This window comes from Periophthalmus magnuspinnatus, chromosome 2 (genome assembly GCF_009829125.3).
Source record: "Periophthalmus magnuspinnatus isolate fPerMag1 chromosome 2, fPerMag1.2.pri, whole genome shotgun sequence".
Lineage (NCBI taxonomy): Eukaryota > Metazoa > Chordata > Actinopteri > Gobiiformes > Gobiidae > Periophthalmus > Periophthalmus magnuspinnatus.
In genome coordinates, this window is record NC_047127.1 from 12,607,203 (window position 1) to 12,628,537 (window position 21,335).

Consider the following 21,335-nt stretch of genomic DNA (forward strand, 5'->3'; position numbering starts at 1 on the left):
CTCAAATACATGGGAAAAAGCAGGTGCAGAGCCTTTAATGTAATTCAATTTAGCATTTGAACAGCGCTGAGGCTGCAGTAACTGCTAATAAACTGTATAGTTCAGAGTATAACCCAGTTTTTCAGTAGGCATCTTTCAAATCTTAAAATAACGCAATTTGATATTTAATTGTTTAGATTACATTTGCAGAAAAACATGCCCTGTGCCATGCTAGCAGAGGGTGACTCCAGTTACGTAGACAGAGGTGGAGAGGTCACAGACGACAAATAAGAGCATTACGTAAGCAGCTCTGCTCCTGTCAGCTCGACTGCTCAACACTAAAGCTAATGCACAGAGAAAACACAATAAATGTTCTCTTTTTTATTATAGGAGGAGAGAAGTTGTAGGCCTATAGATACCACCAATATTTACCAGTGCTATGTTTGTGTATCTACGTCTCCTCTTTTTACAAAGCAAACATGCAGAAAAGCACTGTTCTTGAATTCAAAGTCATTTCAAAATAGTCGTCTTGGAGATATGCCAATTTCTTATTTATGACATTTAATTATCAGAAATGCTGAACTGAACTAAACCTTCTTTAGACTTATCATTATCAGGATGACAGTTTTTATGACAGTTTTTATGCCAAAGATATTACTTTTTGTTAATATCAGCCATCCGCGTTGTACCATTCCAAGCAAAATTCTTCAACCTTTGATACTGCAAAATAGAAAAAATAAATGTGAATTTCCAAGACAACAGAAATGCTTAACAGACCTCTGCAGATGTAGTAATGTAATAAAAAAAACCATAATAGGACATGTTGTATTACTGTATGCATTTAATTAGCCTAATAATATAATGTGATTGAATTGATCTGACTCTCTTGGTTCTCTCTCAGCTGCCCCACCCTTCTCCCTCTTTACTCCCCAGACAGGGTGCGGTTATGGGGTGCTCCCAGATCACCAGTTTCGGTGGATGTGGTCTAGAATTAGCCCCACCACAATGTTTAAAAATGTCCCTCCTCTGTTGCCATTGCCATAAAGGATGACATGCGGGGCAATTTGCTACAGCTACATTGTAACCGCGCGGTGTATGGTCCATGAAGTCTTCAGTGTAGTGACGTATTGAGTAGCCAAGCCAAGAACTATGGCTAAATCAGCATCAATGACATCAGTGTTATTGCAGAGAGGGAGATATTCATAGCACAAGGAGGAGGCTAGCATGAGATGAAGTTAGCAGCTCAAGAAAAAGCTAGCCTCGGGGTTCTAACTGTGTACAGGAACATAAGTGACTGTTGAGTTATTAGCGAAAAATTACTGAAGGTTGTTTGCTGTGGCATTTAAGTTATCCATCTGGAGATAAGCAGGTAACACCATTAGGCCAAGTTACAGGTCAGATCTGTGGAGAGGCTGCCCCGTTTTCTGCAAGAATACATGTTTTTCAATGCTTTTTTGAGCTATAAAAATGCCTGTTATTCAATAAATGCAGGATAGAAAGTCTAATATAATACAGTGTAACATTCCAGGTCAAGCTATGACATCGCCATGGAGACAAGACAAACCCCAAGTGGAAAAGTTACAATACAAACCTTTAAATAGGGTAAATAGTGATGTTTTCAAATCCAGATTTAGTTTACAGTGCACTGCTAAACTAATACAAGAATCCCAGTCTTTATAGAACATGTTTCCAGGGATTTAATCTGCAGGGTTAGCAGCTTTTACACAGAATAAAACCCCATTGAGACACAGGGAGGGCATCTGACACACAAGAGCATTTCAGAACATGTTTGTAGAGATTTAAACTGCAGGGTTAGCATCTTATGCACAAAATAAGAGTCATTTTATTACCTAGAATCGCAGCCTTTGTGACTTGCTAATTTTGACCAGTCAAATAGCATCTTGCTGTCGTATTTGTGAAGAATTGCTTAGCCTTAAAATATCATGATCTTTAAGTAGCACAGCGGTTTATACAAATTGCTTTAATAATGTTGGTTGCAATGAAAAAGGCATGTAAGAGTAGAGTTAAACAGGGTGGTAAAATGAGACGCAATTAAAGACTTTGGTAAAACAGTCGGCCTCTACAATTATATATCTTTACAAGCACAAAAGTTCCATGGATCACATTTATTAACAACATTGACATCAAGATCATTTAACAGTACTAGTAACATATTAAAGGCCACATATTGTGCTGTTTTCTGATCTATGTTATTATAATGCTCTTTCCTCATCACAAACACACCTGGAGTTGTGTTTTGTTTCATTCAAACATGTTTAACACACAAACCCTGTATATTTAGGCTGAGTTCTTCTCTCGAACTGAAAATACACTGTTCTACCTTGTGATGTGTGATGTGATAATACAGGATGTGCATGCTCCACTGTATTTTAGAAAATACAGTGGATCATACAGTGGAGTACTAATTGAACTACTCAGTATAAACTACATTAAAAAACAAAACAACAAAGTAATAGTGTATGTCTACCATATAGTCTAATAGTTTATTTTAAGTCCTTCCAAATGGCTTGTCCTCTATTTACTATCTTGGTTCAGCTGACTATTTGTACCCCTATAGGAAGATTTGTTTTGCATCAGTGTTTCACTTTATCATCAGTACACAGTAGCATGACAGCCACATAATCACACATTCAAACTTTCACATTGGCTCGCAGAATCACATGTTAATAGGCAAGGCAGGGCAAGGCAAGTTTATTTGTATAGCACAATTTGTACACAAGGTAATTCAAAGTGCTTTACAGAATAAGAAAGACATTAAAATCACACAAACCAAAACATAAATAATCACCCATTCTGCAACTCTCTCACCCACTCGTTTGCACCCTTTAAAAACTCTCTCTCGCACTCTTTAAACACTGTCTTGCTCAGTTTAAGAACTTTCCCATTACTTTACACAACACATACAAACATGGTTAAATAAATCCTTTCAAATAGCAAAAAGATCAGTGATTTGTTCATACGTTGTTTCAGATGGTGAATGGTTTTGTCCTATGCAGTCAGACATTGATTTATTCATTATAAGGAAATCCAATATGGCCGCTGTCGTTCTTGTCTCTGTTAATTGTGTAAGGTGAAGCGTATCGACTTATGTACCTTTTGACCTTATTCTTATAGGGACGTCTTTCACTAGTAATGTCAAGTTCACTGAATATTGTGTTGTAATTTAATTTGCTAGCATAAAATGTATGTTATAGTATGGGATAAACTCATCTATCTTTCATTATTTCCATCAAGGTTGCCAAAAGTATCAAAAATCGGACACTAATCGATACTAAAACTAATATACTCTTTTAAGATGGTATAGAAAAATCGCATAACTGGATACAATTTGACCTTTCCTCAACAGTTGTATTACAGCTAGTAGTGGTGTAATAAACAAATGCTATTATTTTGTGTTGAAAATTACAATATTATCCCCAAAAAAAAGTATCAAGTCTATTCTTAAGTATCAAAATCCAGTTTGACATTTTCCACACTGTTTTCCATTATTTCAATCCCAGACCTTTTCTATGTTTCCATGACGATTGCTAAGTTGTGTCATTTTGTTGATCATTCCAGGCAAAACAACAACATCTCCATGGAGAAAATACGCTTTGGGCGCTCCATCTAAAAACTTGTGTAATGCGCCTTTAATGCTATTTCGAGGCAACAATAATACACTCACTACCTCTTGAGCACATTTTCCTCTCTCTCCCTTTACATGGTGTTGGGTTGATTTTGTGTTAGAGGGTAAACAGGGCAGATCTGGGTGTGTCTAAACCCTCAAAGGGCATCTCTGTGCTCAGCTCTAAACGAGGACAAAACCACCACAGTCTCAGTCTCTGCTGTCTGACACGTGCACTCAAGAGGAAACTGCTGCCTCACTCAAAACTCAATGGGACTAAACATGAAGGCTATAGGCGTTCTAGCTGATTAACCAGTCGATGGCGTCTTAGTCGACCAAAATTTTAAAGTATGGAATGAGTTGGCAAAAGACTTTGGAGTGAATCATGAGTTTAATCTACCTCATTAAACCTTTCCGATTTCTTGTTTTTGGATGAATTCCTGTGCAGGCGTAGTCTTGTGACGCAGTTTCAGTCAGATATACGCATACGTAATAGTTTTGAGAGCTTTTGCCACACCCCCTTTTTAGTCCTGTAATCAATCGGCAGGACGTGTCTTTAGCCAACCAAGAATTTCTTTAGTCGATTATAGTCCACTAAACACGGGCCTTATGTTACCAGTACTGCAAGATACATTGCAATCAAACTATTATTATTCAAACAGCAGCAAAACACAAAATACCCTCGTCTTTTTATAGAAAATAGGTTAGACTTCTACAAACATGTTCTAAAACGCATGGGATTATTGTATTAGTTATTGTTTCAGTAACATTTTGGACAGCATCTTACTTTACTTTTTAAACATATTGCAACCCTCATGGCAATGGAGATCTGTCATATGAAATCACAATTACATTTAAACATTTTTTTTATGTTGTACAAAATCTTGCACTAATGGGCATTATTTTAGCATGTACAATCATTTACTGCAGTGGTGATTCAGACAGAAGTAGCTCTTGTCTTGTCTTGTCTTGTCGAGAATTTAAATGTCTTGGTTGAAGTTCAAATCTAGCACAAAACATGAGTGGAAATGTAAATATGAGTGCATAGGGTCTTGTTTGGGGATGTTTCTGTCTCAGATGTAAAGGGGAAAAGTGTCCTGTCCTTCTAGTGCCCACAGTCTATTTCCAACTGTCTCTTGATTCATGCAGCTTAAGTTACACAGACTCTCCTACCACAACATATTAATCCACGTGGCTAATGCTGTCCTCCTCTGTCCTCTTTCCTCTCTCTCTCTTTCTCTCTTCTCAACCCCCTTTCCTTTTCTTTATTCGCTTCCTCTACAATCTCCTATTTCTCTCCTTTGCTTCTCCTCCTCCTCTTGCCCCCTTCTCCCTCTCTTTCTTTCCTACCCCCCTCTCTTTTTTCCTATTGTTTACTCTCTTCCCTCCCTTCTCTTTGACTCCTCATCTACTTTTGCACTCCTCTCCCTCCCTCTCTTTCCTCACCCTCTCCTCTTCTCCTCATCTTTCTCCTTGTCTTGCTTCTCTCTCCCTCTCTCTTTTCTTTTCTCCCCCTTTCACCACTCTCTCTATCCACTATCTCACTTTCGCTCTCTCTTCCCCCTCCCCCCACTGTCTTCTCTATGTCTCTGGCTCTTTCTCCTCATCTCCTTTTTCTCTCTTCCCCCCTTGCTCTCTCTAACCCTCCCTGCCTTCTCTCTTTCCCTCCTCTCTCTCCCCTCTCCCTTTCTGTGTCTTCCTCTCCTTCTCACCCTCCCTCCCTTCTCTCCTCTCTCTCCTCTCTCTCCCCTCTCTCTGCTCCTCATCCACCCTCTTTCTCCCTTCTCTTTCCCCTTCCTCCCCCCCTCTCTTCTTCTCTCCCTCTCTTCTTCCCCCTCCGTCCTCTCCATAGCCACAAACACACAGAGCTTTGCAGACTCACTCTTCATGATGACTTCACTGGGAAATGCCTTGAGCTGCTTCCTGGATCTGTCCCAGTCTGACACGCACACAAGTCACTCGTCTTCTTTAAACCCACCCGACTGCTGCAACTTTTCTCTGCAATGTGCAACCTCAAATGTGCCCTATAATCTCTATTTTAAGTAAAAGTCAAATATTTAGGACCTGTATTATGTTAAACTTTATTTCTTTACTCATTTACAAAAAACGGTGGGTACTCCAGTTTAAATGAGTATATTACAAAACAGCACGTTTACTTTACAATTAATAAAGGTAATGCTAACAACAACTAGCATGCTAACAGTACACCAGCATTACTTCCTGGTTCACAGAGCATAAGAATGCTTTATAATTAGATACAGACACCACACAGGCTTTAGTATATATCTATAACACATTTTACAGCAAAAAACAGGTACAGCCCATAAACTCCATAAAGCAGTGGACTAAGGGAGTGTGACGTCACCCATAGTGTTCGCTGGTGGCGAGTTTGGAGCCGAGTTCCACAATTGGAATTCCAACTGCAAGTATCATAGCAGCCAAAGAGCCAACCTGAAGTGAAGCTGGGTTAGCAGGGAGCAGTCGCTTATCAATGCTGTCAATCAAGCCTGTTGCTAATGCTAGTAGGAGTGACCTCGGGGAAAGAAGGCACCTGATTTATCTGTTATCAATGTTCATATCTTGATTTACGGCCAAAGCGAAATAAAAACACCAGGGTCATGTAGAGTGGGTTAATAGCAACGTTTTATAACCAAATTGATGAGGCTCACTGCAGCAATTACAGAGAGAGTGGTGACAGTTTTTCAATGTAAAGTGTATTGGAGCCAGAGTCAATGGAGCCAGAGCACATGGTCACTTCCTATTTGTAATGTAGCTGCTAGCACGTTAGCTATGTCCATTTATATAGACGACTACAATATACATATACAAGGGTACAGCCTCTTTAATAAAACAAGTAAATGTGTACTACAACAACAATTGGATGTAAAATAATACAAAGTGCGCTGGTTCAAAATCAAGTACAGCACAGGAGTTTGAACCACGAGTGAATAACATGTTTAAGTTTGAACAGTTGTCATTTAATACTTCACCATTACAAACGCACAACTTTCTGGGATCGTCTCAGTTGTTTCTACATGTTCCTCATTCAACTATGCTTCTGATTAAATTGATGCCCCATAGCAATACTTTTTTTAACACCATGTATTTCAGTTTTAGTTTTTATTTTCCCATGTTCACATCCTTCAGTTTTTCATGGTTTGTTTGTCACGGCACTGATCAGGAATTTCAAAAATGCGGATAGGTCAGCTTTTCCCATATGGCTTTAAAATGAAGTTAAACCTGTTTGGACCACACAGGTGCATTGTCTAAAATCCCGCACCTACAGAAGATAAGACACAGGCCATCTGGTACACTCCCTTTAGTGGCATTTGGTCTTATATGACTAAACCGACATTATTTTTAAGTATTTTTCAACCATTAACACAATACACCATAATTGCTGTTTTGCGACTTGACTGTGCTAAATGAGGCAGTTAAAGTCATTCATTTGTTCTCCCAATTGTTCCAACCATTTATAGACTGACAAAATCTTTATGGTTTGCAGGCATTGTTTGGTGGTAGCACAAAGGGGTAATTAACTACACTGAATAAATGAAGCTACATACTTGACAAATCTTGTATGCAGTGGCAATTTATAACTTAACTTGAATGCTTGTCATTTTTGAGTTGGCAGACAGCTAAACAAACAATTCATTTTTATTTCTGTCTCTATTTCCAGAGGGATCCAGACTACTTGAAGTTATGGCTGGAGATTTTCGTCAGCTCCTATGAAAGATGCCTAAATGTGGATTTTGAAAAGCCACCGACCAGGTAATACAAATGTGAATGGTTGTTACAATGCTACAAATTGATGAACGGTCCTGTACCAGATTTTTCCCATGTGCTTGAAAAATGGGGCGACGGTAGCTCAGTTGGTAGAGCGTTTGTTCCCTGAGATGAATTTTGGTGGTTTGAACCTTGCTTTTGACATGAACATCAGATAGAATACTGTTGTTGTGTCCCTGGGCAAGATACTTAACCCCCCTTGCCCCCGTTTTCTGCGTACACTGGTGTATGAATGTGTGTGTAAATGCGCGATATAAAGTGTGACCAAAATATGTTATGTTCCAGTACAGATATATTGTCTGCACCTAATTAGAAAGCATTTTATTGTCCGATAATCAGGAAGTGTGTGTTAGTATGGTAGTTGTTTTTAGCTTTACTGTCACTGGTCTCTGAAAAATCAGGTACAGTGTGTTTAACTCATCCGTTTAACAGTCCATTTCTACATTCATTATTAGCCCCCACATTTTGTCTGGCACATAAACACATAAGCGGGGTATTATGCTAAATTGATTTTATTTCTAGCTCTCTACCATGTTATAACATTGTTCCCTCATCAAAAACATGCCTGAAGGGGTTTTAGATGTCATCCATGCAGGCTTGAGTAATTTAGTGATCTCTCCCGGGCCCTATTCAAACCCTCTTTATGGCTAGCTGTAACCTTCTGTCCAATGCTCCATCCACAAGCCTACTTCACCCATGCTCCCACACGACAGTTCTCCATAAATATACAAAAACATGATGCAAAACTGTACACAACAACTTGACAAACCTGATGCGATGTGCAATAGTTTAATTAGTGGGATGCGCACTGATTGTTGTGCAATAGCGCTCTGCAGGGGGAGTGACTTAGCGCGGAGAGCAGCGGGAAGGGAGACTCAGCGACAACAACAAAAGTGAAATTTATAAAACATGTTAATACGTTGTTTTTGGTGAGTATAGTCATTTTAAAAGAGTAAAAGGTAACATGGTGATCTAATTGTTATGTGTTAGCAGGTACTACCCCATGGAAGTGTAATACCCCCCCCTTTAAAAACATTTAACTGAGCTCCATCTGAAGTAGTGTTTATATGAAAAAACGTTCCTCTATCCCCCTAAGTTGTATCTGGCTTTGCTTCTCTTTTAATGACTTTCTAAGTCTCTCTTAAAAATCAGACTTCTTTTTCTTGGTCCTTTTCCAGTCCCCTTCTTTCCCTCTTTTAGCTCTGTGTGGATCCCTCCTTCTCTCCTCACAGCTGTCACATCTGCTGCTCCATCTCGTCGATACACTCAAGGCCTGCTTCTTAGCTGCAAATTCTCTGATGAGCTGAGCCAAGTCTAGATGCTGTTTTTTCCCACTAACGAGAGGTTGATTGGATGCAGTAGCCAGTATTGTGCACGTAGAAAAGAGAGTTTAAAGACACTGTACTTGATTTTTACCATCTAAAAACAGTTTGCGCTTATGTGTTTAGTAAGTCACATTTTTATATAGCGGTTTTCCACCTTCACGGCACAAGAGCTTTACATCAAGAAACCACTCACCCATTCGCACACACATTTATACACCATTGTACGCAGACACTGGAGGCAAGGTGGGTTAAGTGTCTTGCCTGAGGGCACAATGACATTCATTGCATTCATTGATCTGACTGCTTTACCAATGATGTTTATGTCTCGAGCGGGATTTGATTCGACATCCTTCAGATCAGTGGACAAACACTCTACTGTTGTTTATAAACCTCTTTTCTCAAATTTCAGAGGCCAGAGCAGAGTTTTGCCTTTACAGTAATGCTAACATCCTCATTCTATGACAATAGATTAATAAAGCTTTAAAATTAGATGCAGACCTCACACTGTGAACGTATTTTAGCCCCAAGAGCTGCTTATACAGAAGAATGGCTGGCCTTTCAAAAGATACAATATTTTGGTTTGAATTGTTAATTGCTATGGTAACCATCCTAACTTTTCTTCTTTCTGAAACCCACGCATAGGGTTGAACAATTTAGAAAATAGATTCCAGTTGTGACAAAAAATTTAATTGCAATTGCTGTATGTTTTAAATCCGCTTTGTGAACTCACTCTTATCCAATAGTTAAATATGAATATATATGAAGTACACAAGGGTGTTTATACTAACTGTATGGCATTGCTTTATGGGGGGAAAAGAAATATTTGTGTATGTTTTGCATAGATGACTGCATACAGCTCTTTACCAACAGCACACAAAGAATACATTGTGCGCTTTCAACCTCTGAAACATCCGCATTATCAAAGCAACTGGTAACAGAAAGGCATTAATTTGAATAATGGAGGAGATATCAATAGACAGTAATAAACTTTTAAACTTTTGAGAGAGAGAGAGAGAGAGAGAGAGAGAGAGAGAGAGAGAGAGAGAGAGAGAGAGAGAGAGAGAGAGAGAGAGAGAGAGAGAGAGAGAGAGAGAGAGAGAGAGAGAGAGAGAGAGAGAGAGAGAGAGAGAGAGAGAGAGAGAGAGAGAGAGAGAGAGAGAGAGAGAGAGAGAGAGAGAGAGAGAGAGAGAGAGAGAGAGAGAGAGAGAGAGAGAGAGAGAGAGAGAGAGAGAGAGAGAGAGAGAAGAGAGAGAGAGAGAGAGAGAGAGAGAGAGAGAGAGAGAGAGAGAGAGAGAGAGAGAGAGAGAGAGAGAGAGAGAGAGAGAGAGAGAGAGAGAGAGAGAGAGAGAGAGAGAGAGAGAGAGAGAGAGAGAGAGAGAGAGAGAGAGAGAGAGAGAGAGAGAGAGAGAGAGAGAGAGAGAGAGAGAGAGAGAGAGAGAGAGAGAGAGAGAGAGAGAGAGAGAGAGAGTTTTCTTGTTGTACCTGCAGTTTGCACCTCCACAAACATGTTTCCAAAACATGCATGTCTAATATTTGTTTATGTTTTCTCTTAGGCCAGAGGAGTTGCCCCCGGTGCTGACCCTGCTCCCAGACAACATCCTTCAGGTTTTGCGTCACCAGCTGCTGCAATGCGTCCAAAAGGCCTCGGACGGTCTGGAGCCAGAGCAGCAGAACCTGGCTCTGCTCCTCCTCAAGTTCCTCATTCTCATCTGCAGGTCAGAAAGCAACTGCAACTAACAAAGATAATGATAATAATACTCAAACAGGTTAATAGTGTCCCATTCACACATGCAGCTTGACCTGGGAAATTGCCTGCATTTTGCCAGGTCAGGATCGTGTGAACACAGCCAGAACTGATTTCCCTGCATTTTTGATCTGGCAGTTTTTTTGGGTAAATTACCATAAATTTCGGACTATTGAGCGCACCTGAATATAGGCTGCACCAGCTAAATTTTAAAAGAAAATACATTTTGTGTTGGAACCTGAGATATTTACACAGAAAGACAGTACACAGAGTTTTTTTTTTTTTGAGTTTTAATTTAGGACATGCTGTTTTTTCAAACTGTGCCTAAAAATCAGCAGTACGGCATCAACACGCCATCAACATGGGATAAACATATCTCGATGTTTAGAAAAGAAAACAGCACCAACATGGGCCATCTGCTTTTATTTCCTCTGAAAACTTTTGTTGTCTTTTTACGCTAAGTTCTTTCTGCTGCCGTCTCCAACATTGCACCATCGATTCATTGAAGCTACATCATATGCATTTCCTCCTGTTTTCTATGATGAGGTTGTGTGCATGATGCACAAAATGACAATTCAAAATCAAAACTAGCGTATTCTCCAATCTTTCCCCATGTCTGTCTCACTTTTGCACTTACTGCTAGAGTGACGGGTGGCCGTTAGCCAGAAAAAAATCTATAAATTAGCCACACTGTTGTATAAACTACAGGGTTCAAAGCGTGGGAAAAAAATAGCAGCTTATAGTCTGAAATTTATGGTACTGGGAATATGCATGGAAGCCTTATGAGCAAATAGAACTAGTAAATTGTCAATATCACTGTTTGGTTGTCTGGTTACGAGCTTGGTTTCCTTGGTTATCTACTTGCTTTCCTTGGTTACTATCTTGGTTTCCTGGTTATGCCAGACGATTGCGTTTAGTTCTTATTATATTTAATTAACGCAGCAGCATGTTGCTATTTGAGAGAGTGTGGAGAGCCAAATGCAGGTTAAGTGCGAACAGAACAGATCCGACAATGTTCTGGGACTGATGCATGTGTGAATGGGGCTTAGGTTACATTCATGTAACATTACAACATTCTTGAATCCCTATATTTTAAAACTGAGCTGGAGGGCTGATCATAATTCTATGGTGGAATTTGCGGTTTAACTGATTAATATCTCTGTAATTACTGGGCCCATCCACATGAAACTAAAACTGGCACAAATTTTAACACCTTCTCTGCTAGCATAAACTAAAGTGGTGCCATTATTCACAAAGATATGATTGTTGTCAGTTGAAAGGACCATAAGACACAAGTGTCAAGTTTGTGGAGCCAATCTCCAGCCTATAATAAGGTTCAACAATATCAAACATAATGATATTTGGTATTTCTTCCAAAAACTGTAAATACTTATATAGCACCCTGCCCTCTCTGAAATTATGACATCATAAATGATAGAATGTGAACGCAACCTATTAAGAAAGTAATTCTAATGTGCTTTTTTACAGGAACTTGTCCAATGTGGAGGAGATCGGCACCTGCTCCTACATCAATCACATTATTAACATGACCACCCTTTACATTCAGCAGGTGATTAATCTATTTAAATTCTTAACTTCTATAATCTCTTTACCTAGTACTAGCTACTAGTGTTATTCTATTAGATTTTTACATAGAGATAGATAGAGTTTAGATAGGGCGAGGTTTCAGTCCTCATGTTGTCCCACACACCGTAGCTCCGCAACCAATTGTGCTCTCATGTAAATTCAAATGGCATGTCAAAGCAGAGGCATGGGGCTCTTTAAATATGTTACTGTCATTACAATAATGTACTTCCATGGTCCCTCAAAGATGTCCAATCAGAGCGCAGTTGTCGCCGGGATCCTCCCAGTCAATGCTGGGGCATCACTCTTGCCGTGTCCCATGCCGTGTCTCAATTCAATAAAGTGCCTCCTGTGCCGTTCGAACGGCACATTTAAGTCGGGCGGGTACTTTGATAGGCACATCGAAGGGTGCATTTGTCGAATTGGGACACGGCCGGCTTCTGGAGACGCTCGCAGTCCGCAAATCATATGAGTCGGGTGCGTGTCTTGACCTCCACCGAACCTCTGAGACTGACTCACCGAACCCCTAGGGTTCGATCGAACCCAGGTTAACCCTTTAAGGACTGAGCACACTATGGGCCAGTATAGGTCACCTAGACTTTTATATTTTTGTTAGCCATAAAAATCATATTAAAGGAAGTATCAGAATTTACTGCATTTTTTTACACATCTACTTCTATTTTACACTTTCATCGGTATTTTTTCTTTTACGCATCGAATAAATGACTGGGAAAATCCCTGCAGCACCCGCGGTCTCATTCATCACCTTCGCGGAGCAACAGAGGCAGATTACCGTAACTGATGGAAAAATATTTAAATAGCCCCGTGCCTCCGCTTTGATACGCTGTTTGAATTTACATGAGAGCACGACTGGTTGCGGAGTTACGCTGCTGGAAAGTCTGCATCCGCGCGCTATCGCCGACGATAGGATCCGACGCTATAGGGTTAAGGACCACTGCCCTAAAGCAATATTATCCCCACTAGTTCAAAGAAAAAGTACTCATGATAAATACTGACTCCCAAAAATAACAATGATAATGACATTTGTTAGTCGATATAGTATTTATTGTGACAGGCCTAATTTGCGTAGATTAATACTATGCATTTTAGTCATTCTTAAGGCTAATTATAATTTCTGTTTGTTATAGTTGAAAAGCAAGACCAAAGAGAAGGAGATGGTGGACCAGAGCCAGGCTGAAGAATTCGTCCGTCACGCTTTGGCATTCTGTGAGAGTCTATATGACCCATATCACAACTGGAGGCATCGGACCAGCGGGTAACTGAATATACCATACATGCCTTGCAAGATGATCAAATATTAATGTTAGCGCCTTTTATGTGTGTATTTATAACTTAACTGGGTTGGTTTGATTTCAGAGAGCAGGTTGGGACAGTGGAGCGGAGCAGGCAGAAGTACAAAGCAGCACCTCTCACTGTGGAGTTTGTTCCTTTCTTTTATCGTAAGTCTATTTTTGACTGATTTATGAAGAATACAACAATATGATATAAAGTAGAATCAATTTTAATGATGAAAAGAAATGATTTAGCTGTACTATGGTTACAAGCGAGCCAGATCTAATACTATTACCTTATTTTTCTTATCTTGAAAAACATGAAAAACAGAAATAGTTAATATTTAAAGGTTTGCAGAAGTTCAAAGTTACTTACTTTATGCCATCTTAGCATCCTGATTATTCACAGAGGAGTTTTCAGTCACCGCAATATTAACTATAATTGGCAGGCTAAAAGCGCATTTCCTGATTCTTGGACCGTAAAATGCTTTGAAAAATAACATCACTCAGTTGACTTATTTTGACCTCAAGAAATGTTTATACAATGCATCTGTACTGGGGCAAAACACATTTAGCTCAAATACATGAAAAAAGTATAAACTCTTTAATATTGCACTGAAAACATTAACAAGTTAAACATGTAAGATTAGCCAAACATGTGTGAATGAAGCTAAAGATAATTACTCTTTTCTTTTGATGTCAGTCTATCATAATATAGGGTCTTTAAAACACTATTAGATCAAAACACTGATCTTGACCTAGTTAAGATGTGCATTATGATTTGGGTTTGAATGTCATTTTAAATGTCCCTTTGTTGACTGCAATTAGTTGTGGTATGAGTGGCATGAAGCAAAGGGACTTCACAGAGCCCACACACTGCATTGTGCCCAAGCGAATGTATTGACAGATGAGTTAATAGATGACCAGGACCATGAGGTGGAGGTTACAGCCACATACCATTCCCCTACCGCTATCGGCAAATCTATAGTCTAAAATATCAAACAAAGTGCTACTATTTACCAGGGCTCACAATTTTAACAATATAACATCACAACAACAGAAATAATTAATATATTGCACATGATATTTAATTGTTAGCTGGACTACACTGGACTCTAAGACACATGCCAAAAGATGTCTGCATTTTTTAAACTTTACCATCACGGCCAAACTCCGCTCCACTCTGCTCTGTTGTGAAAACTCATTACGATGATTAATTAGGATGCTCTGAATGCATAAAGTAAGTGAGGAATAACTGGTTCTGTTCTGTCATGTTTTTAAGAGCGTAGAAATCAGGTACAGCACCTTTAACATTATAATCTATTCACTAGGTGTGGCTGTGTTTTATGGTCCTGCTTTGTTTGCACAGATAACATAACATTGCCTACAGATCCTTCAATGTATTTTATTGTTTATATTATGGCTTTTGTTCCTGTTACAGAGTGCTTCCAGGAAAGTGAACATCTAAAGGAGAGTTTAAAGTGCTGTTTGCTTCACCTGTTTGGGGCCATAGTAGCCGGGGATCAGGTAAGACTATAGATACAATTTACAAGACCACAAGTTATAATTTATGTTAAAAAAAAGTCAGCCAAAATAAGTGACTCAAATGTGTGCCTCTTCCTTTACTTCTAAGAGACATTTATTTATGCGTTAGAGATACAGTGATGTCAGTGCACAATATACAACAGTTTTCTATTTTTAATTTATTTACTTGGCCATAAATAAGGGATATTTATGGTCAAGTAAATAAATAAAAAATAGAAAACCATAACCAGTTTTTGTTTCATGGTAATTTGCAGTTTGGAAATGTTGTGAAATAGTTTTGAAGAATTTATAACTTCAAACGTTTCATTGACTAGGCTCCGGCCTTAGATCTAAAATAAACACTGAAACGAGGGTGAGAGAGATCATAGAATACTGGCGGGATATCAGATAAAAAAGAATTGAGAACAAAACGGCATCTTTCCTCCTTTTTGATCAAATCACTGCAATAAAACATGTCTACACTGCCAAAAAAGGACATTAGCTATACTTGCTGAAATGAACTGAACTCAGAAAACATTATTTTGATTTATTTTAGTTCTGCTGCAAAAAACTGGCAAATTAATTGGCTTGAATTTATTTATTTCAAACTAAATAAATTAAATCTATAATTAAATAAAACTTACTTTTCGTTAGCCTCATTGCATCATTCCCCAAGTAATTTTTCAAGGTTTTGGGGAAAATACAAAAATAAACTATTTCAATAAGGTGACTGGGGCGGTTTGGATTATTTTACATTTTTTTAGGCTGTAAAAATATTTGTCATTGGGCGAGGATAGAGGCAGTGGTACCTACAGATGCAGCAGGGTCTGGAGAGTAGAATGAAACAGAAAAAAATTTAACCAAAAAATCAGGCAGTTATCCTATGAGGCTGGCATTTTACTCATATCCCTGTGTTTCAGAATGATGAAGAATTAGGACCGTTGCCATAGTGTTTAGCAATTAAAATAGTTTGAGTGGGGAAAAAAATGTTGCATACATCTTTTCACAGTGCAAGTCTTGTTCATTTGCCGAAACCTGTCATTTGTTTGTCCCGTAGAGGAATGCACTGCTCGCCATCTCCCCAGCCACTATGGAGGTACTGATGCGGGTGCTAGGGGACTGCTCGCTCGGCAGCTGCCCCACGGATGAAGGAGAGGACTGGGACAGCGAAGCACCCGATCGAAAGGCCCTGCTAACGTTAGGCTGTCTGCGGGAAGTGGTACAGCGCCTCCTAGCATCCAGTTCGGACCAGCGCCAAGTGGAGATCGCGTCGGTTCTGGAGAATTATTTCAAGTTGCTCAATTCAGACCCGGCTGCAGTAGTGGCTTCAAAACAACAGCAGCAGAAGCAGGGGAAGGGAAAAGTGCCAACGCTGGGGAGACACTGGGAGAGCAGATTTGTGGCACTGCAAGTCAATATGTTAGGTATGTACTGTGCAAAGATCAGGGAAAACAATAGAGCCACTAAAAGGCAAGGCAAGGCAAGTTTATTTTTATAGCACAATTCGTACACAAGGTAATTCAAAGTGCTTTACAGAATAAGAAAGACTTTAAAATCACACAAATCAAAACATAAATAATCACAAATAATCATCATAAAATTAGCATTAAAAGAGAAGAGTGCAGAATAAAAACCTTTCAGTCATATGCACAGCTAAACAGAACTGTTTTGAGCCTGGATTTAAACATTGTCAAAGTAGAGGCCTGTCTCACAAAAGACATGCAATTTATGTTTAAATATTAGGACTCTGTTCAATGTTCACTATTTAAAAGCGTCCAGAAGAATTGACAAAGAGACTGAAATATGAACTGACAAACTAATACAAGAATCACTTTATAGAACATGTTTGTACTGATCTAAACTACAGGGTTAGCAGTTTTTATGCTGAATATACAGGGGATTTTGTTGTTTGTGGAGGAAATTGCAATTCTGATTCATTTGCGATTAACTTACCAATCCTATCATGTTTCCTGATCTGTATATACTTTAGATGCATAAAAGGTTAATATTAAAAGCATAGCATTAGCAGCATTAAAGAACATGGCATTAATTTCATTTGTACCTCTGCTTATTTGTATCTCATAGACACTATCAGAGACATGTTCCTGTGCTCGGATAGACCGGTTCTACAAGCCATCTTCCTCAACAGTAACTGCTTTGAGCATCTCACAAGACTCCTACAAAACAGCAAGGTAAACTCCATCTAGTCTCGTTTCTCTAAACATGGCACAAATCTGGGTGAGAGTGAGTGGAACTGCATTTTGCACTCTCTAGATTTAAAACTTACAATTTCATATGATAGGTTTACATGTTTTTCTAATTGTAACTTGTTTGGTGAGATAGTACATGTGGTACATATTTATCATAGTTTCACATCAGTTAAGTGGCAGTTTGTGGAAGAAAGTTGAAGTACTAAAATACAGGAAGTAGAGCTGACTTCTAAAATGCATATTTATTTAGTTTATATAGTTATCTACCCATGTTCAAAAGGAAGGTATTTCTGAGCAGTTTGAACCTTAATTTAAAAATAAAGTTGTTATCATTTATTGTTATTAGTCTAATCAACTATTCCGCAATTTAGACAAGTTTTTGCTCTTGTTTAGAATATGGTTGCCAGGTAACAGTTATTGGATTACTGTATCTCAAGGTTAGATTATAAGCATGCATTAACCTGAGCAAATACTATGCATATTTATTTAGTTTATATAGTTAACAAAATGGAGGAATTCTGATATTATTATAGGTGGGAAAATGCATTATCTTCATTTTTGCATGTCACACAGGCTTGGCCCACTGGTTTCACCTCTTCACAGCAACCCTAATATCTAACTGGCTTATTGTAACCTTTAACCTCTCACCTCTCCTCCTACATATTCCTCCCCTGCACTCCCTCCCCATGGCTAATCCTTAACCCTATCCCCATAACCCTATCTGTACCACCTCTTGCTTTGTTGACATGTTGCCTGTATTATGTATTGTGTATCAGCTGATAAATGCTAGGAGCACGTCGGCTGACAAGGACCAGAAAGATATAACCAACAACATGTTACTGTCAGGAGAGAGGGACACCCAGGTACCACGGAGATACCATTCACTTTATTTATTTAAGTTTTATTTTAAAGTTCATTCACCCGCCTATCACCTACTGCTGCCAAACACCCCAGTACCCTCCCTATAACCACTCCACAGCCTGACGAGATATTTATGTCAAATTTGACGCTGAGTATTTGGGAAACAAGAAAAAAAAAGGTGCTTTTAACAATCACCAGACACATGCAATGGTCAAATTGTTCATTCCCATTGCAGACAGCAGAGGGAGCTCCAACACTTAAAGGCCTCATTGGAAACAGAGGTGTAGTTTATAAAGTGTGTTTTCGTAATATAGACATTATTTTAAGTTGACCAATTATTAAAGGCACAATTAAATTAAAGACACAGGAATGTAGAATATTAGGTCTCTGCTTTTTATACATGCAGATTTCTTTTTAGGTTTAATATTCTCTGAAAGCAAAAAAAAATCTATAAATTTTACTATAAATGCTGATAATGAAGCGCTATTACCAGTAATTATTTACAATTTGATGCATTTTTGTAAATATTTGATTAGTTTACATCCATCCGTCTTCTATTTGAACTCTTTGTTTTGTGGCCTTTATTTCACAGACCAATCCTATCTGTTCCATTTGTGCTCTGTTGAAAAGGCTACACGTCCCTTTCATTGTGAACAAGCTTTCATTCTCTAGTATAAAGACACTTTTTATTTCGCTGTATAATCCCTCCATTGATGTATTCAGAGTGAACACAGGTGGACAGGCCTGTGTCAGACCACCACCTGTCGTCCCTTAGTTTAACCCTGTGGAACTTAATATAGTGACAGATGTGATGGCCTGATGTAGTACTAGTCTGGACAGAAGTTTGAATAAATAACTTTAGTTTTCTAATGAGGCGAGTAGTGCTGTAACATTAATCATAATCAAATCAAAGTCACAATTTGAATGGACACAATTAGCAAAAGGCAAAGGCTGCAATTTTTAAGTTCCAAAATTTCCTCCATAAACAACAAAATCTCCTGTCTTATTCTGCTTACAAACTGCTAACCCTGTAGTTTGGATCTGTTCAAGCATGCTCTGAAATATGATTCTTGTATTAGTTTGTTAGTATTTCATTTTTTTCTTTTGCGTTAAAAATATGAACTTTTTATTAAAACATAAATCACAAATATATTACAAATGCTTGTCAGAATAATGGCAATTAGAGATTTTTTTTTCCAAAATCAGCCCTAGAGACAAGTTATTTTCTGATATTAAAATTATAGATTTTTAAATTATGAGTAAATCAAACTTTCAACATTACAAAAGTAGGTCACTCAAATTCCCCCAGACCCTTAAAATGATTTACATTTGAAATAAGAAAATTCCTTGTCTTACAATATTATGACATCTGGTTTTACAATTATTTCAGTAACTGTACAGTAGATTCACCCCCTTGTTATTTTTTTTGTCTGGTGTACCATTTTAAAATATTTTCAGTCCAAAAGTGAAAAAAAAAAAAAAAGACAAAAGTAGAATATCTATTGCCAAGGTTGCATAAAACAACAGGTTAAAACTAATGACCGGTAGTTCATTGTCAGAAACCTTTCCTTAAATTTCAGCTGTATTCAAGTCTCGCTGTGGAGTGATGTCATTCATTTTCTTTTATTTGTATTTGCTTTGTCGTCTCTCCCTCTCCTCCATTTTGTCCTGGTTGTCTGCGGCATAGTGGGCTCTATTGGAATGCTATCACAATGTTCTGGTGTGTTACTCTGGCAAAGCTAACCAGATTTTGCTGTGATTTTTGGCATTCGGTATTCATTTGTGTTTTTACTCCTAAGTCCCTCTCCAGCTTGTCCAAGATTACCAAATTTAATTGCTGCAAATACCTTAAAAAAATTACAATATATCACCTACCAACATAGGACTTAGCTGGATAGAGATTCGTGTTTCAAAGGCTGCATGCTTTGAAATTTGAATGTTGGTCGTCAAAGGGGAGTTCGCACTGTTTTGTGAATTTGTTGTTTTAAATGTTTCTTCCTGCTTCAGTTGCTGTTCTTTACAATAGGACGGTGTTAATTTGAAGTAGGAAGACAAAAGTATCTGGAACAGGAAGTTGCTCTGACAATGCATTGATTATTTACTCAATAGTTGTGTTTCCATTAGATGTAACTCATACTACTGCGATACACAGTGATTGTATATTACCACATATAAAATAAATTAATTTTAAAAATAATAAAAATAATTTTATGTAAATAAATAAATAATAAATAATAAAACACTGTATAGTTAGAGCAGACAGTACATAGCAGACTTATTTTGACCTCAAGAGCTGCTTATACAATATACACTACCAATCAAAAATGTGGACACGCCCTCTCAGTCAAGTTTTTTTCTTTTTTTTTTTTTTTACTACTTTCTACATTTTATACACGTACATCAAATATATGAAGTAAAATATCTGGAATTATGTCGAAAAGTAAGAAAAAAAATTAAATAAATATACCTTATATTCAAATCCTCAAAGTAGCCACTCTTTAATTTGTCGAGTTATTTATAATTATTATGCATAATTCCATATATCTTACATTATATATTTGATGTCTTCTGCGCATATCTAAAATGTAGAAAGTAATTATATAAATAATATAAAAAGTGTCCAAACTTTTGACTAATGTTGTTTACAGCAGTGTAGAATACAATGCTACAATACAATATTTATGGAAACACAACTACTTTGTTATACTAATTAAATCAAACGTCAACAATCTGTGTGCTGCACGTTGTGTTTTGGTCCATTATGAGACCTTTATAATGCAGCATGCACATTACTTTAACATTGAGATTTGGTTTGTGTTCCTTATTCTTTGCCCATAATCCATTGCTGCTGTAACCATAAGGACACAGTTGTATAATTCATTAACTGTAGTCGTTTTACAGGTGTTTCAGGGAAGATTGGATTCACTTGCGGTTGCAACCATAAAGGCGCTTACAACAGTAATGCACAAGTCACCGGCTGCAAAGGTAAAATAAGAGGAGAAGCTATTGCTGTGTTCACATACCAGAACCAGGACTAAACCAGCATCAAACCAGGATAAGTCTAAATACTGCCATGGACCATATCTAAACTGGGACCAAACCAGTACTAAGCCATTACTAAACCATGACTAAGACAGGACTAAGACAGGATTTAGCTAGGGCTTAGCCAGGACTAAGACAGGGCTAAACCAGGATTTAGCCAGGATTTAGCCAGGACTAAACTAAGACCAGGCCAGGATTCAGCTAGGACATGGTTAAACTGGGGCTAAAACAGAAGGGGATTAAACCAGGACTAAACCAGGACTAAATCATGACCAAACCAGGACCAGTGTGAAATGCACTTGTATACACTTGCACACACACCACATCAAAATTGTGACTAACCTGCAACTAAACCTTGACTTA

General features: G+C 38.2%; 1 protein-coding gene across 3 annotated transcripts in view; it reads left to right on the forward strand.

Moving 5' to 3' along the window:
* Positions 1–21,335, forward strand: part of nbeal1 (neurobeachin-like 1) — a 66,447-nt gene that overhangs the window by 6,147 nt on the left and 38,965 nt on the right. For 2 of the 3 annotated variants that reach the window (XM_055228301.1, XM_033979896.2), the window contains exons 3-12: positions 7,284–7,375; positions 10,269–10,430; positions 11,948–12,029; positions 13,192–13,319; positions 13,421–13,503; positions 14,777–14,862; positions 15,917–16,283; positions 16,945–17,051; positions 17,846–17,932; positions 20,832–20,915. In XM_055228301.1, the coding sequence (XP_055084276.1) occupies positions 7,284–7,375; positions 10,269–10,430; positions 11,948–12,029; positions 13,192–13,319; positions 13,421–13,503; positions 14,777–14,862; positions 15,917–16,283; positions 16,945–17,051; positions 17,846–17,932; positions 20,832–20,915 (1,278 nt within the window). The remainder of the gene's footprint in view (positions 1–7,283; positions 7,376–10,268; positions 10,431–11,947; positions 12,030–13,191; positions 13,320–13,420; positions 13,504–14,776; positions 14,863–15,916; positions 16,284–16,944; positions 17,052–17,845; positions 17,933–20,831; positions 20,916–21,335) is intronic. The other variant, XM_033979913.2, reaches the window with a different exon arrangement.